The 15,737-nt window shown below is 42.0% G+C and overlaps 1 protein-coding gene across 2 annotated transcripts in view; it reads left to right on the top strand.

Annotated features, from left to right (window-relative positions):
* LOC124802508 (5'-AMP-activated protein kinase subunit beta-1) overlaps positions 1 to 15,737 on the top strand; it is a 61,611-nt gene that overhangs the window by 42,776 nt on the left and 3,098 nt on the right. For both annotated transcript variants that reach the window (XM_047263339.1, XM_047263340.1), the window contains exons 5-6: positions 1,640 to 1,757; positions 4,898 to 5,010. In XM_047263339.1, the coding sequence (XP_047119295.1) occupies positions 1,640 to 1,757; positions 4,898 to 5,010 (231 nt within the window). The remainder of the gene's footprint in view (positions 1 to 1,639; positions 1,758 to 4,897; positions 5,011 to 15,737) is intronic.

The raw sequence follows: 15,737 nt of genomic DNA, 5'->3' as shown, positions 1-15,737 counted from the left end.
CCCTCAGCATCACCCAACTTAATTCGACTACATTCCATTATCCTCATTTTGCTTTTGTTGATGTTCATCTTATATCCTTCTTTCAAGACACTGTCCATTCCGTTTAACTGCTCTTCCAAGTCCTTTGCTGTCTCTGACAGAATTACAATGTCATCGGCGAACCTCAGAGTTTTTACTTCTTCTCCATGGATTTTAATACCTACCCCGAATTTTTCTTTTGTTTCCTTTACTGCTTGCTCAATATACAGATTGAACAACATCGGGGAGAGGCTACAATCCTGTCTTACTCCCTTCCCAACCACTGCTTCCCTTTCATGTCCCTCGACTCTTATAACTGCCATCTGGTTTCTGTACAAATTGTAAATAGCCTTTCGCTCCCTGTATTTTACCCCTGCCACCTTTAGAATTTGAAAGAGAGTATTCCAGTCAACATTGTCAAAAGCTTTCTCTAAGTCTACAAATGCTAGAAACGTAGGTTTGCACAACCATATGTCAGTCAAAAAACCATGGAAGCAATCACAAAACTCGGATGGACAACACTGAAACAACCGCCTTACAGTCCTGACCTGGCTCCTTGTGACTATCATCTCTTTGGGAAACTGAAAGACTCTCTTTGTGATACAGAGTTTGAAGATGATGACTCCCTTGTGCACACTGCCAAACAGTGGCTCCAACAGGTTGGTCCAGAATTTTACCGTGCAAGTACACAGGCGCTGGTTCCAAGATGGCGTAAGGCAGTTGAGAGGGATGGAAATTATGTGGAGAAATGAAATTATTGTTCCTAAAGGATTTATCTACACATTGTAAACTTTCAAACATGTAGAATAAAAGATGTATTTAAAAAAAATAGTGTGCATTTATTTTGGAGTGACCCTCGTACTTTCAATAATAAGCCAGAGTGTGGTACTGAGGCAAATGCTTCGGAAGTCAAGAAATGCAGCATCTGCTTGACTGCCTTGATTCACTGCTTTCAGGTTGTCGAGTAAGAAAAATCTGAGTTGGTTTTCACGCAAACATTGTTTTTGGAAGACATGCTGGTTGGAATGGAGGGGGTCATCCTGTTCTCTTCTGTGCCCTGCTTTTATTTTGCCTAGAGTTCCGCTTCTGCTGCATTTGGAGCAGGTTCAGTGCTGGGTTCCACACTTGGTTAACTTGAAATCCGTTGTACCTCTTGATTAGCTACTTCTGTAGCTGGATTTTGGTGGCCTCCTTTCATACACAGCCCTAAAAGAGGGATGTATTTTTTAAAATTTTTAGGTCTTCATACCTCATGTTATGCTTTGTCTCTAGGCAATGTTCAACATTTTCTGATACAATTTCTTTGAAACATGGCTTTGAGGTGGATTAGTTCTGGCTCCTCCAACTTTAGACGTCTATCGGCAGAAGTAACGTGATGATGCCATGGTACACTTGAAAATTTGTTCTGCAGTAACCAGTACATCCGGCTGCATGCCCGAGAGACTTCACTCACTTCCATCATCCACAATGTTTTGCAGGTGCCACATTCAAATTATATTTTGTCTGTTTCACCATGCCAAATGAAATATTGTGGCTATAACTTGGGTAATAATTGTGCAGTCTTTAACGTAGGTTTTGTTACCATGATGCTTTATAACATTTCTCAATTCTTTCATTGCAGCGTATTATAGATAACACTATGGGATCCAAGAACAATTTGGTGACTGTCAAGAAATCAGATTTTGAAGTCTTTCAAGCTTTGGCAATGGACAGTGAAAGTGTTGGTCACCATCAACAAAGTAAGTCTATTGTATAAGAAAAATTAGTAAAATTATTATATATAATGGGTAAATATTATGCCAGAGGAAGCATTAGATTGTATTCCTAAAGGGGAGGTGAATATATGTATCAAAATTTTAGAGAGATGTTAATGTGTTGAGAGAGAGAGAGAGAGAGAGAGAGAGAGAGAGAGAGAGAGAGAGGGGGGGGGGGGGGGGGAGATGGTTAACTGGAGAGTCATTTTGATTATTCAAAGAATTTTAATGAATCATTCCTTTCAAAAATTCTCACGGTTCTTGGTAGTAGCAGCTGGTGGTGGCTGCAGTGAAGAGAATGGGCTGCCACTGGGAATTAATCAGTAGTGAAACATACATGTGCTCATCACTTGTTAAGTGATTTTTCAGCCTGGGTCTTTATATGTCTGCAATCTTAGAAGCAGGTTCTCCACAAAAGTTGGTTAAATGTCATTCTTTTTATTGACCAAATTCTCGTTTGGTGAGATGTCAATGACTTCGTTTAGGACACAACTGGAAAGGAACAAGGATGTATCGATATTGAAATATCATCAGTTGTTGCATGGCATTATATGACAGAGCAGTTCATTTATTTTTTTATTACCTAATTGGAAACTTTTACTGCAAACTCCATTTTCTTAACAGCGTATAAACAGTGACATACATTTTCTTAATAGCGTACAAAAAGCAAATTACATTTTCTTAACAGCCTTTAAACACAAATTGCTTACATTTACTATAATCAAACAACACAATTTAAAAAAAATTGAAATCTGTTTCTGATCTTGGATTCATTCTGCACGCATTCAGTTTGATTTATTTTGCCCTTACATCATAATATTCTTTATTTCTGAAGTGTTGCTTGGTTAAAGGATGAAAACTCTCTCTTAGTGTTCCTCGTAATGTTCCCTTTATGGAGACTTAGTCCACTTTCATTCATTCATTCATTTATTCAATCATGAATTCCATAGATCTCATCAAGAACAAGAACCTTCAGGGGTGTGGAATGTGCCAAGATATACTTTAACATGAGACAAAGACATCATGGAAACTTTATCTGTGTACTGGGTTCACTGTAAATTATAACTATATCCTTTAATGCTACTCATGCTTATGCCTCCTACATTTAATTGAGTAAATTAGTAAGAAAGCTTTTACTTTAAAAATGGTTTCCCCCCTCCCCCACCTCAGTTTTATTATGTAGCTGCTGTTTATCTGCTATTAAGAGCTTAACATTTGATTACAGTGTTTTTGTGAAGATAATACTTTACATCTATAGATGCTGCGTCCTATGTATAGTACATTTTTATTTGCAGTACAGTTTTATCACAAACACTGATAATTAGGCCACCGACAAACTGTGGCCAAAAAACAAGTGGACCACTCTGTTACTGAACACGCTGCCAAACATGATATCCCTCATCTCAATGACTGCTTCGCAGCCTGTGTCATATGGATCCTTCACACCAACACCAGCTTTTCTGAATTGCACAGGTGGGAACTTTCCCTGCAATATATCCTACGTTTCCATAACCCTCCTGGCCTCAACCTTTGTTAGTCACTGTCCTCACCCATCCAGCCTCCTCCCTGTTGCCATTCCAGCACTACACAGCTGTCATTTCACCACTACACCCAGTCTTTTAATTTCTTTTTATTTCTCTCTCTTCCGCTACTTACCCCCTCCCCCCTCCGCAACTTCTCTCCTGCCCTCCGTCTAAACCGCAACACTTCACTGTCCGTCACTCCCACCATACTATCCCTCCCTCTCCCCGCCACAGCCTCCTCCTTACCCCCACCCAGTCGCCACTCCCATCGTGCACTGGTGCTGCTGTTTGCAGTGTGGTTTCTGAGACTGCAGATGTGTGTGTAAGTTGCGTTTACGTGTGTGTGTGTGTGTGTGTGTGTGTGTGTGTGTGTGTTTGTACTGCTGACAAAGGTCTTAATGGACGAAAGCTTTAATTGTGTGAATTTTTTTGTTGTGCCTATCGCGACTTAGCATCTTCGCTATATGGTGAGTAGCAACTTTCCTTCTCTGGTATTGTTACATTACATTCCATCCTGGATTTTCCATTGTTTTATTTATTTAGTGCGCGCGCGCGCACACACACACACACACACACACACACACACACACACACACACACAGAGAGAGAGAGAGAGAGAGAGAGAGAGAGAGAGAGAGAGAGAGAGAGAGAGAGAGAGAGAATATTGTATTTTGCAGAAGCCTTCCAGTGATCTTGGTATTGTGACACTAATTTTCCAGTGTATTTATTCCTTAATGGTTTTTTCCACTGACAAGAAAAGTCCATTTCCACTGAAATGTGATGTTCGTTGTCATAATAAGACATGAAACTAATTTTCATGTAGCCTCTGCCTCCTTGTCTTAGGGTTCAGAGTGTAGTTACATCCTCTGGCACAAAATTACTCAACAAGCTACCATCTGAAATAAAACAAGAAATTGTGAATTCCAAATCAGTTGAAATGAAAGTTCAAAACATACCTCATGAGCCAATCAATGTGTAAATTATATGAATATCTGGACTGAAGAATTGAAAAGTTCTATTTGCTACATGGAAAGTAATGATGTTCATTGTAAAGCATCATGAGAATTAGTTATGTACTTTAAGCATTATTCAGTAAAATAGCTGTTTTCCTTGAAAAATAGCAATCTTCTTCAGTAAACATAAAGCTGCCAATAGGAAATAATCGTCTGTTTAGTATAACTGAAGAAGCAGCAGTTTTTTTGCAAAGTGGCAGCTTTCGTTCTGAATAACTTGATTAATTTTGCTGGCGTAAAAATGAAGCAGAGTAGTGTTATCTTATTGTTAATACAGAATACAAACAAAGTTTATGTTCTGTGCTTGTGTCATGTTAATGTGTATCTTGACTCAATCCATTTCTGAAGAGTCTCATGGGACATACAGAACACAGTGAATGAGTAAATGAATTTGAATGAATGAATCAACAGTGTATGTGTGTGTGTGTGTGGGGGGGGGGGGGGGGGGGGTTTATCGGTTTCTTCTTTCTGGCAGTGGTAGATGATTATTTTGTAAGTATTACAGCTATTTAATATCCACAGATTGCCTCATCTTCTTGGGCTAAAGTTATTTTTTTTCTTTCATCCCCTTTTTTATTTTTTGCACTAGGTGAGTACTCACAGGAAATTCCAGCCAACAAGCCATGGGAAAAAGTATCAGGGCCACCAATATTGCCTCCACACTTGCTCCAGGTGATACTGAATAAGGACACACCACTCTCGGTAAGTCAGTCTAGTTTTGACTAGTGCCAGATAGATTTTATGTTAGCAAGACTTTTACTGTATTTTACAGGCAATCCATGTCGTATTCTGATTACGCAACAATGGTACAAGAAATTTTACATTTTTCACAAAAAGGCAGATATATTGACCAGTACTTACTGAACTGGAATACTACTCCCAGCACTGCTGATAGAAAAATCTACAGAAGAACACAACACTCCTACTTTTTGGAGCAATAGAGATAGAGGAGTTAATTGGAGAAGTTTGGGGTGGTGTTCATGTCACTAAAATCCAGTCCTAAGAGGGACCCATCTGTTATGAGAAGGAAGAAAATCAAAATGCTTCATGATTTTTAACAGTTTTTCCTTTTATACAAGTTTATATTTTGAGCTTGTAAGTTAGTGTTACTGTATGTACCAATACAATGATTAAAACTTTCATGGGATGTAGAGTATAAAATTTTCTAGTTAATGTCTAGGCAATGTCTTGAGTGTTAAATAAGCAATGTTGATGTTGTTGATCAGCACTCATGATGAAAAGGAAATGCTAGTGCCTACACACAGTTTTGAGTCATTGAGTGACATGATAATTTCTGGTGTTGTTTTTTTTGTTGTAGCGGTAGTCTTTTGGTACTATTCTCCATGCTACTCCATACTGTGCAAGCCTCATCTGCAAATGACTGCTGCATCTTACATTCATTTGACTCTGCTTACTTATGCATCTCTACAATTTTTATCCCTTATACTTCCCTCCAGTACTAAATTGGTGATCCTCAATGTCTCAATATGTATCTTATCAACGGTACTCTTCTTCTAGTCAGGTTGTGCCACAAACTTCTTTTCTACCTGCTTCTATTCAGTACCTCCTCATTAGTTATTTGATCTACCCATCTAATCTTCAACTTTCTTCTGTAGCACCATATTTTAAAGGCTTCTATTCTCTTCATGTCAAAACTGCTTATCATCCATGTTTCTCTTTCATATGAGGCTGCACTTCAGACAAACACCTTCAGAAAAGACTTCCTTACACTTAACTCTACATTCGATGTTAACAAATTTCTCTTCTTCAGAAATGATTTTCTTGCCCCATTGCCAGTCTACATATCCTCTCTACATTGGCCATCACCTACCCAAATAGCAAAACTCATTTACTACTTTAAATGCCTCATTTCCAAATCTAATTTCCTCATAATCACATGATTTAATGTGAATACATTCCATTATCCTTTTTTTTTTCCTTTTGTTGATGTTCATCTTATATCCTCCTCTTGAGACAGTGTCCATTCCATTCAACTACTGTTTCAAGTCCTTTGCTGTCACTGGTAGAATTAAGTCCTTGGCATACCTCATAGTTTTTGTTTCTTCTCCCTGAACTTTAATTCCTATTCCAAATTTTTCTTTGGTTTCTATCTGTAGTAGTTTTATTCTTCTGTTTTCATATTATTAAATACTTCCAGAGACTCATCTGTTATAATGCTTGTAAAGAATCCTTCATTTTTAGTGGTGGTTTTCTCATTTTTGTCCATAACTCTTGTAACGTAATTCCACTGGATTCTTGCGGCCCTACTGCCATGACTAATTTACCGATCATCAGTACCCTGCCACACAGGTTATGGCTTGACTGTTTTGCTGTGGTAGTTAGCCTATCACAAATTTTCCATCAGCATTGACCTGACAAAGCAGTACTTTTGCATATTTAATATGATTCGTAAACCCAGTAGGCAGCAGCCAAAATTAGCAGCTGAAAGGACATATAACAAAAAGCCCTTTTTATATGTGCTTACCTACTTTGCTGTCTCATTGTAGTCATCAGTCTGCCAAAAACACAAACTCTCTAGCCCCTGCTCTTTGTTAGAATAGAAGACACTGTGAATTTCTTGACAAGGACTTGGTGTAGTATCCTGACCCCTCGTCTAAATTAGGGTGCCTAGGAAGCTGTTTTCTGGGGTCGCTAAACAGTTCAAGCGAATAATATTAATAGAATTTATTACAGTAAGTTAAATTGACAATACTTAACTTTGTGTATTCACAAAGGTGTGTCGCAAGCAAATAGCAACATTCGAATAATCAATGTCCTTTGGTATATACTATTTCAGTGCAGGCAAAACAATTCAGTTCATAAGTCACTGCTGTAGTTTATATGATGGCTTGTTGTCCAGTCTGGCAGCGGCTGGGTGGCACCGCGCTTACGTTCTCTTTGTGTAGATGCCATTCCTGTCTTGGGGTCATCCTAGTCAGCGTACTATTGGCTGATGTTCTCTCTCAGCCCTCTCTGCTCTTCTGTTCTTCATCATCGTGCTGGCACTTGTTTTTATGCCGGAACACTTGGCATCATGCTATTCATTTATTGTGCTGCGATTTCACATTTCTGGCTATATTTCCTTCTCATACCGTGTTTCTAAATGTGGCACCCTTTGACAATGACCTGGCTATTCTCTGTGTTTTGCTTTTCTTTCTGAGGAATATTCAAGTACTTTATATCACCTTTCGGCTGAAGTCATTTTTAGTCTCCTTCATTTTCCAAATGTGGGGGGTAATTGGGAAAGATCATGTTAAATAGTGCCTACTGCACGCGGTGTTAAGTGCACCATACCTGAGTAGACCCTTATATGCGCTTCAAAGCCAATGAAGTAGCCAATCTGATGTGGTGGAGCTGTAAAGCACCCATTCGGTTGAGTCCACTGACAACACAGGGGTCGCACTGATGATGCCAGAGCTGCTAACTCCCCGTGTGTGCTAAGGAGTCCAGACATCTTAATGTGGCCACTTATAACTGTACTGCTTTCCCTGCCCTGACTGCACCATGGAAGAGGAACAAGCTAGACATCTGGGAATGAAACATTTTAAGCGATTTTTGGTATGTACTAAACTGATTGTGACACTTTTAATGCGACAAAGCTGTTATTTTTTATGGAACATATTGAAGACAAATTTGGAGAAGTTGAGTCTTTAGGAAAAATATACAATGGATTGCTATTGATTAAAGCCTCCTCTGCTGTACAATCTGCAGCACTTCAAGCCTATGAATATTTGGGTGGCATACCATGGCCATTGCCCACACAGGAGTTCAGATATAGTCCAAGGACTCATCTTCCACTGACCCTACATGCAAAACAGTTGAGGAGCTATGGGCCAAGCTTGAACTGTTACTGTAAATTTTGTCTGACGTGTTGAGGAATGTCCCAAGGATAACTGAACAGATACAGGCACCATTATCGTAGCCTTTGAAGGGAATGTCCTCCCAGCAAAATGTCATGGTGTACAGGTGTGATGTGAAACCTTACTTCTCAGTACCCATGAAGTGCTTCCAATGTTTACCCTTTGATCATATATCATCCCTTTGTATGGCAGACCACAACAAGGCAACTGCAGACAAACAATCCACAAATGTAGCCCTTGTTGACAACCATTCTTTTTGCATCAGTTGCGTTGAACACCATCCTCCATATTCACTGCTTCGCTCGGGCTTCAAGAAAGAAAATAAAATACAGGATGGTTCTTTTATTGACCATCTGTCTTATACTGAGGCATAAAAGAAGATATGAATGCCTACATTCCATTGATATGATGATCAATTATGCAGAAGTCACAACCATTTCCTCAACTTTTTTCAACCCAGAGAAGCGCACACACTCCCTTTTTTCTGTCAGTGGGTTAGTGACTACTTTCGGGCCACAGGTAACACCGTGCTATATGACAGTCCCCTAACTTTAGTGCCTGGTGGTCATTAGTGTCCAAACATTGCAAAGGGTGTAATGCCCTTTGGGGTTTCATCTGAACAATGTTTGGTGCAATGAAATTCTATCATATATACTAGGCATGACCAAATAACGCCCATCAAGCGCAATTGCACCAGCTATGCTCCTGCCTACTGCTTCAAGTGCAGTGGTGAGTGGGGATGAGGAGTGAGGAGAAAGAGGAAAATGAAGGCTACATCCAGATGCCACTAGAGCAAAGCAGTAGATTTGTGAGATGCCACATTGTTCAATGCCAAAATCCACCCGGGGGCTCACAGCTCTTTGGTGAGTTAGTACATGGTACAAATGGGGGCCCAAGCTATTGCAGCCCATTCTTCATTGCCTGGCTGCATTGCCTTCACTGTGTTCCTCCCTCCCTCTCCTCACTCCTTCCCCACTGCCCCCCTTCTTCCCCTCTCTTGGTGTTCTGATTTATGTTGACTTGGTTATCCACCTGGTTCCGTGTATTGCTTGCAATTTTGTTCCTCCCGCCTGTTCTCTTCATCCAACCCCTCTTGGGGTTTGACCTCGCTTGGCATATGAAGCATATCAAGCTGCAAATAGCTGGCCGTTCTCAAATGAGCATCTCTCTGACTGGTAAATGTTCATTGTATGCTGCTTCATGTGACCCTGCAGCCTTCACTTCCCTGGCTACCACCCGGGAGTAGGGCCAAGGCTCTCTGTCTTTGGATGAAACTCTTTCCCCACTACCTGGTCTGTACTAGGGTGGATGGAAACACACCCACTGTTGGAAAGCCATTGTTTCTTGTTTAGGACATTGAGAACAGATTTGGCAAAGTGGAGTCTCTCAGTAAAATACAGTCGGGCTCCCTATTGATCAATGCTGCTTCTGCCACCAAATCTGCATCTCTTCTTGGTTTGTAATCGTCTTGGTGATGTCCTGGTGTCTTATTACCCCTCAGCAGTCACTAAATATGTTCAGGGAGTGATTTTTCATTGGGACCTCGTCCTGCAAACTGATGAACTCTGGGCTAATCTGGAGTATATGGTGCTCACTTTGTTGACATGTGCAGAAGGGTCCTAAAGACAACTGCACCAATACTAGTGCCTTTATTCTGGATTTCGAGGGAGATTCACTCCCAGAGGAGGTCAAGGTCGTGTGTTACCTCAGTGATGTGAAGCCAAACGTGATGTCACCCAAGAGGTGCTTTTGGTGCATGCGTTTTGGGCATATGTCTTCCCGCTGTACGGCAGACCCTCTGTATGGTGGCTCCAGGAGGGCAGCCCCTGTATTCTGCCACCTGTGTGTGTAAATTGTTGTGACCGCCACTCTACACGCTAGCCAGATTGCCCAAATTACAAGAGAGAAAGAAGATCCAAGAATACAAGTCCCTGGACTGCCCATCTTATGCTGAGGCTCAGCAGAAATATGATCGATTCCATCAAGTGTCACTTTCTTCTACTTTTGCCCCTATTACATCCTTTATCCCTCCTGCCTCTTTCTTACCCCATTCCAGTTGCCCTCCCACTCCTCCTCCCGCTCCCCCTCCCCCTCCCCCTCCCCTCGATTCCCATGCTCTCCCCTACAGGTGCTGCTCCCCCTCCCTGGCTGAAGAAGTGTGCCCCCTTCTTCAGCACCCACTAGTTATGGGGCTCTCCATTGGGGCCCCACCCTTGGTGTCTCGCAGGCCAGAAGCCTATTACCACATTTCAGCCACGAGATGCACCGTCTTTATGCTCCCAAGGTTGCTTGCTCTCTTTTGGTCCCAGATCTTGCAGAAGCCTGCTCTTCCTCTGTGCCGTGCCCCTTCTCATCCTCAGAAAGAGAAGAAGAAGAAACATAAGTACCAGGACAAGGCCTCCCAGGTGCCACCCCCCCCCCCCCCCCCCCCCCCCGAGGTGCTATCTCCCACTTTGCAACCTGAGTCTAACATCGTATTTATGGTTGTCATCCTGTCCTTGTCAGTGATGGCCACTGCCCACGTGACATGACTTCCCCTTGGATTCTTTACATCTAACCTGGACTCTCACCACATACTAATCCAGTGGAATTGCAACAAATGTTATTGTCACTTGCCGGAAACACCACACCTTGTTTCCCCTTATTCTGCATTTTGTCTTGCTCTGAAGAAATGCACTTCCATGATGACCACTCTCCAATGTTTCATTATTATCATGCATTCTGTCAGAACTGTGCCGGCCCCAGGATAGCATCTGGAGGGGTCTGCACTTTGGTTCGCACCAATGTCATTAGTCACTGGATCTGTCTTTACACCAACCTGTAAGCAATAGTAGTTTGCATGCAAATGATCCCAGCAATCGCCCAATAACAAACCCTTCACTGAATGGGAATTCTTGCAGACTCTTACCTATTCACATTGAATCGGCCTCCAGCCTGGATTCTAACTACAACCAGATGATCACACACTTGGACTTTACCCACAGGCAACATCTCAGTGCTTTCAACTGTATTTGGCTCACAGCTGTGTTCCCCTCATAATGACGAAACAGCATAGTTATCCCCTTAAGCCAGGAAAGAACACAACATCTCTTGACAGCTACCACCTAATTAGCCTGACCACAACATACTTTGAAAACTGCTCAAGAGTATGGTTAGCTTCAGATTATGTTGGTTACTCAAATCTCGGGACATATTGACCCCGTATCAGTGTGGCTTCTGGGGAGAACTATCTCCAGCTGATCATTTATTCAGTTTGGAAACAGCAATCCAACATGTTTTTACTAACCTTATGCACTTTGTTGTGGTCTTCTTTGACCCACATTTGGCATAAGACACAGCTTGTCACCATCACATTTTAGTTATCCTCCATGACTGGGACTTTTGTGGCCCCCTTCCAATTTTTATCCACAAGTTTTTATCTAATGGTCTCTTCTGGGTTCGAGTAAGCACTCCGCTCAGCACTCCTGAGTCAGGAGAATGGTATCCGAAAGGGTTCTGTGTTAAGTGTCACACTCTTCCTCATAGCCATCATTGGGCTTCTAAACTCTATTGGGCCACTGGTTACCCTGGCACTGTAAGTCAACAATTTTTGCATCATCTAGTGTAGCTCCCAGTAGGTAGCATCTGCTGAACACTGGCTCCAGGGCACCATCCAATGGACCTCTGTGTGAGTTTTCTCCTATGGCTTCCAGTTTTCTCCCTCCAAAATACGTGTTATGCATTTTTGCCATCGATCCACAGTACACCCTGATCCAGAACTTTATTTGGGCAACCAGCACCTGACATGGCTGCCCCATATTCGCCATCTAAAGACTACATGCTTGTGGAAGCTTAATGCTCTGTGCCTTGTGGTCCATGCATGTTGGGGTGCAGACCATGCTACCCTTCTCCATCTTTACCATGTTCTGATTTTGTCCAGATTAGATTACAGTAGTCAGGTTTATGTCTCAGCAGCTCCTTCCACTCTGAAACTGCTTGATCCTGTGCATCATTGTGGCATGCATCTGGCTATTGGTGCTTTTCGCATGTCCCGTCAACAGTCTCCTCGCAGAAGCCGGGATTCCCCCTCTACAAATATGAGGGAACAAGCTCCTGGTTACTTACACTATTGCCATTGGACGATTCTCTGACCATGCCATGTACCCTGGCCTCTTTGCAAATGAGGAATGTCTCCCTCATGATACCCGCCCCCGGGTGGGATTGCCAGTTGAATTGTATCTCAGTTCTCTCTGTCAGGATCTCCATCTCCACTCATTGGGATGTGCCCCATGTATTTCCTTCCACCTAGACCACAGATTATTACCGACCTATTCCAGGGTCCTAAGGTCTCTGTCACCATCTTGTATGTTCCATCCTTGAGGAATTCCAGGGTGCTACCATCTTCTACACAGATGGTTCTAAAATGACAGATAGGATGGGATATGCTTTTATGTCTCCTACTGGCATGGAACACCATTTACCACTGGGATCATTTAGTGTGTTTACAGCAGAGGTGGTAGCCATTAACAGGGCCCTCCATTTTGTTACCCAGGACTCCCCCCCACAGCGTTATAATAAGTTTCAACTCAATGAGCAGCCTGCAGGCTATAGGCTGATGCTACCCTCGTCACCCTTTAGTCTCTGCTATACATGACCTCCTTTCTGCCCTTACCTGTGCCACCTGCTCAGTTGTCTTTCTCTGAGTCCCAAGTCATGTGGCATCCCAGGAAATGTACTAGCTGACCATTTGGCTAGAGAGGCAGATACCCCCCCCTCCAATTCCCTTTCATGATTCCAGGTGCAGATATGCGGATCCACACCAAATCTCTCTTTGCCCAAAAATGGAGTGACACCTGGTTTGCTACTGCTCTCAGTAATAAACTCTGTACACTCTAAGAGACTACTGCAGTTTGGCACTCTTTCTTCCGCTCCTCTCTAAGGGAGTCCACTGTCTTATGCCTTTTACGAGTTGGTCATACCAGGCTGGGCTATTGTTTTCTCTGCGCAACGAGTCACCCTCACAATGTGGCTGTGGAGCCAGACTGATATCGTGCACACATGACAGCTGTCTCCGACCACTGTATCAACAGTGTCAGAGATTCAGATCCAAACAAACCACTCCTCACACCTCTCTGCCTCTCATCAGCAGCTGCTATGCTATTGGCAAGAAGTGGTGGCAGCACTGATTGCAAGCTGAGGGGAGTGGTATAAAAGGGATAAGTAGTAAGAATAAGGGGAATAGGGAAGCAGTGCATGCACTCAGCTGTTCCAGGCAGCGATGGTTCGTGACATCTCTGACAACAAACCATTTCATCTACTGATATGAAAATGAAATTTTTCCAGTGTTTTGTTTTTTTCTCTTAATTTCCATGATAGTTCCCTGACTTTCCTGACATGTTTGAAATTCCCGATATTCCCTGATTTCCAGAACTTGTGGCAACTCTGACTATATAATATATTTATTTAATCATGTAATAAAAGTTCTTGCTGGCTGAAAAATAAAAGGTTGGAGAACCTGCTGATGAAAGTGTGCTGCAATATTCACCTCCTAGAAGTAGTTGAACACACCTTTTTAAATAGTGTGCAGCCTATGGCATAATGCCATCTCACAAGTACACCTACTCAAATAATGCCATGGTGGAGCACTCAGCACACACTTGTGCACTTGCAGAGCACGAGTGTGCCCTGGGAGCACAAATCTTGGCCATCTACTACATTCACCTACAAATCAACAACCCTGTGCATATTTTTATTAACCAAGGTTCTCATTTGAGCGACCTTCTGTGTAAATGCAGTCTTTAGGAAACTTTATTTTGTTGTCTCCACGTAATCTGATTGTTAAGCTCTAACTGATGCATGAAGGTCAGTGACCACATGTTCCTTTTTGTTGACAAAGTGTGATCTTTGCCTACAGTAATGAAACAGACTGCATTACTTTCACTAATGCACTTATTCTTTTGTCTCAATCACATTGCAGTTTTACTTTAGATTTAACTCTTCCAGTAAGTTTAGTGACAGTAATGGTCACAGTTTTGTTCACTACTTGTTTACTTTTCTTTACTTTCTCCACAACACCCATCAAATTAACTTGGATCACACTTGCATGGTCTTTACAAATGGATTCCATGTTGGAAATATTATTATTATGTTAACAAGTCTCTTTAGATATTAAATCAGTATGTACCTCCTGATGTGTATGTTCAATACTACTGAGTTTACAAAATTCAGTTTTTGTTTTGACAGCTTCACTAATTTTAGTGTCTTTTAGATAGTACTAACTTCACTTACATTCATCTCGTCTTTTCTAACTGATTGTATATTAGTGATATGAATATAATAGAAGGAAACATTCCACATGGGAAAAATATATCTAAAAACAATGATGATGTAACTTACCAAATGAAAGCATTGTGTTTGTTAGTGTCTCTATCAACATACCAAACACACAGACAAAATTCAAGCTTTCGCAACCCATGGTTGCTTCATCAGGAAAGAGGGAAGGAGAGGGAAAGACAAAAGGATGTGGGTTTTAAGGGAGAGGGTAAGGAGTCATTCCAATCCCAGGAGTGGAAAGACTTACCTTAGGGGGAAAAAGGGACAGGTATACACTCGCTCGCTCGCTCGCGCGCGCGCCCCCCCCCCACACACACACACACACACACACACACACACACACACACACACACACACACACACGCCCGCCCGCACATATACAGACACAAGCAGACATATGTAAAGGCTTGTCTTTCTCTCACCCCATCCCTTAAGCCGTGCATCACTTACTGTAATCTCAGCCAGACTATGGAATGAATCTTGGGAAGGAATCTTATGGCTCCAAAGCCAGAAATCTCGCACTCTTCTTTGACAAGAGGCTGATTTGGCTGTCCCATATTTCTCAACTAAAGACCAACTACACACAACAGCTTAACACTCTTTCGCTTCCTTGTCCACACCTCTTGGGGAGCGGACCATGTTACACTCCTTCGTATCTACTGGGTTCTTGTCCAGTCATGCTTTGACTACAGCTAGATTGGCCACTGGTACCCTTCAGACTAGTCCTGTAGACAGTCTCCTTGCCAAAGTGGACATTTTTCCCTTTATAATTTTGATGATATCAACACTTGCTCACCGTTGCAATCACTGTTCAACAGTTTCCTCATCCTTCAGCATACTCTATTCTTTTTGCATACAAGGATCATCGAATCCCTGGGATGGCATTACCACTTTGAATGTGCCTTGCGGTCTTCCACCAGGACCTCTGCCTCTCCTCATCAGAATGTACTCCTGTGTTTTCTTGCAGAACAGAACCAGAACAGAGAACAAGTTAAATGTTTGAGATGTGGTACTGTAGAATGATGCTGAAAATGAAGTACACTGATAAAATAAGAATTAAGAGTTTCTGTGTGGAAAATGTTGAAAATATTGACAAAAAGAATGGACAGAATTATAGGAAATTTGTAAAGACATTAAGGAATAACTTCCATGATATTTGGGAAATATGTAAAAGTTAAAAACTGTTGGAGAAGACAGATGGAATACATCCTCCAAGCAGATGAAGACACTGGATGCAAGTGCTGCCATGAGATGAGG

Source organism: Schistocerca piceifrons, chromosome 6, assembly GCF_021461385.2.
Source record: "Schistocerca piceifrons isolate TAMUIC-IGC-003096 chromosome 6, iqSchPice1.1, whole genome shotgun sequence".
NCBI classification, from domain to species: Eukaryota; Metazoa; Arthropoda; class Insecta; order Orthoptera; family Acrididae; genus Schistocerca; species Schistocerca piceifrons.
The sequence above is the reverse complement of the archived record's forward strand: the minus strand, read 5'-3'. Positions and strand labels throughout refer to the sequence as shown.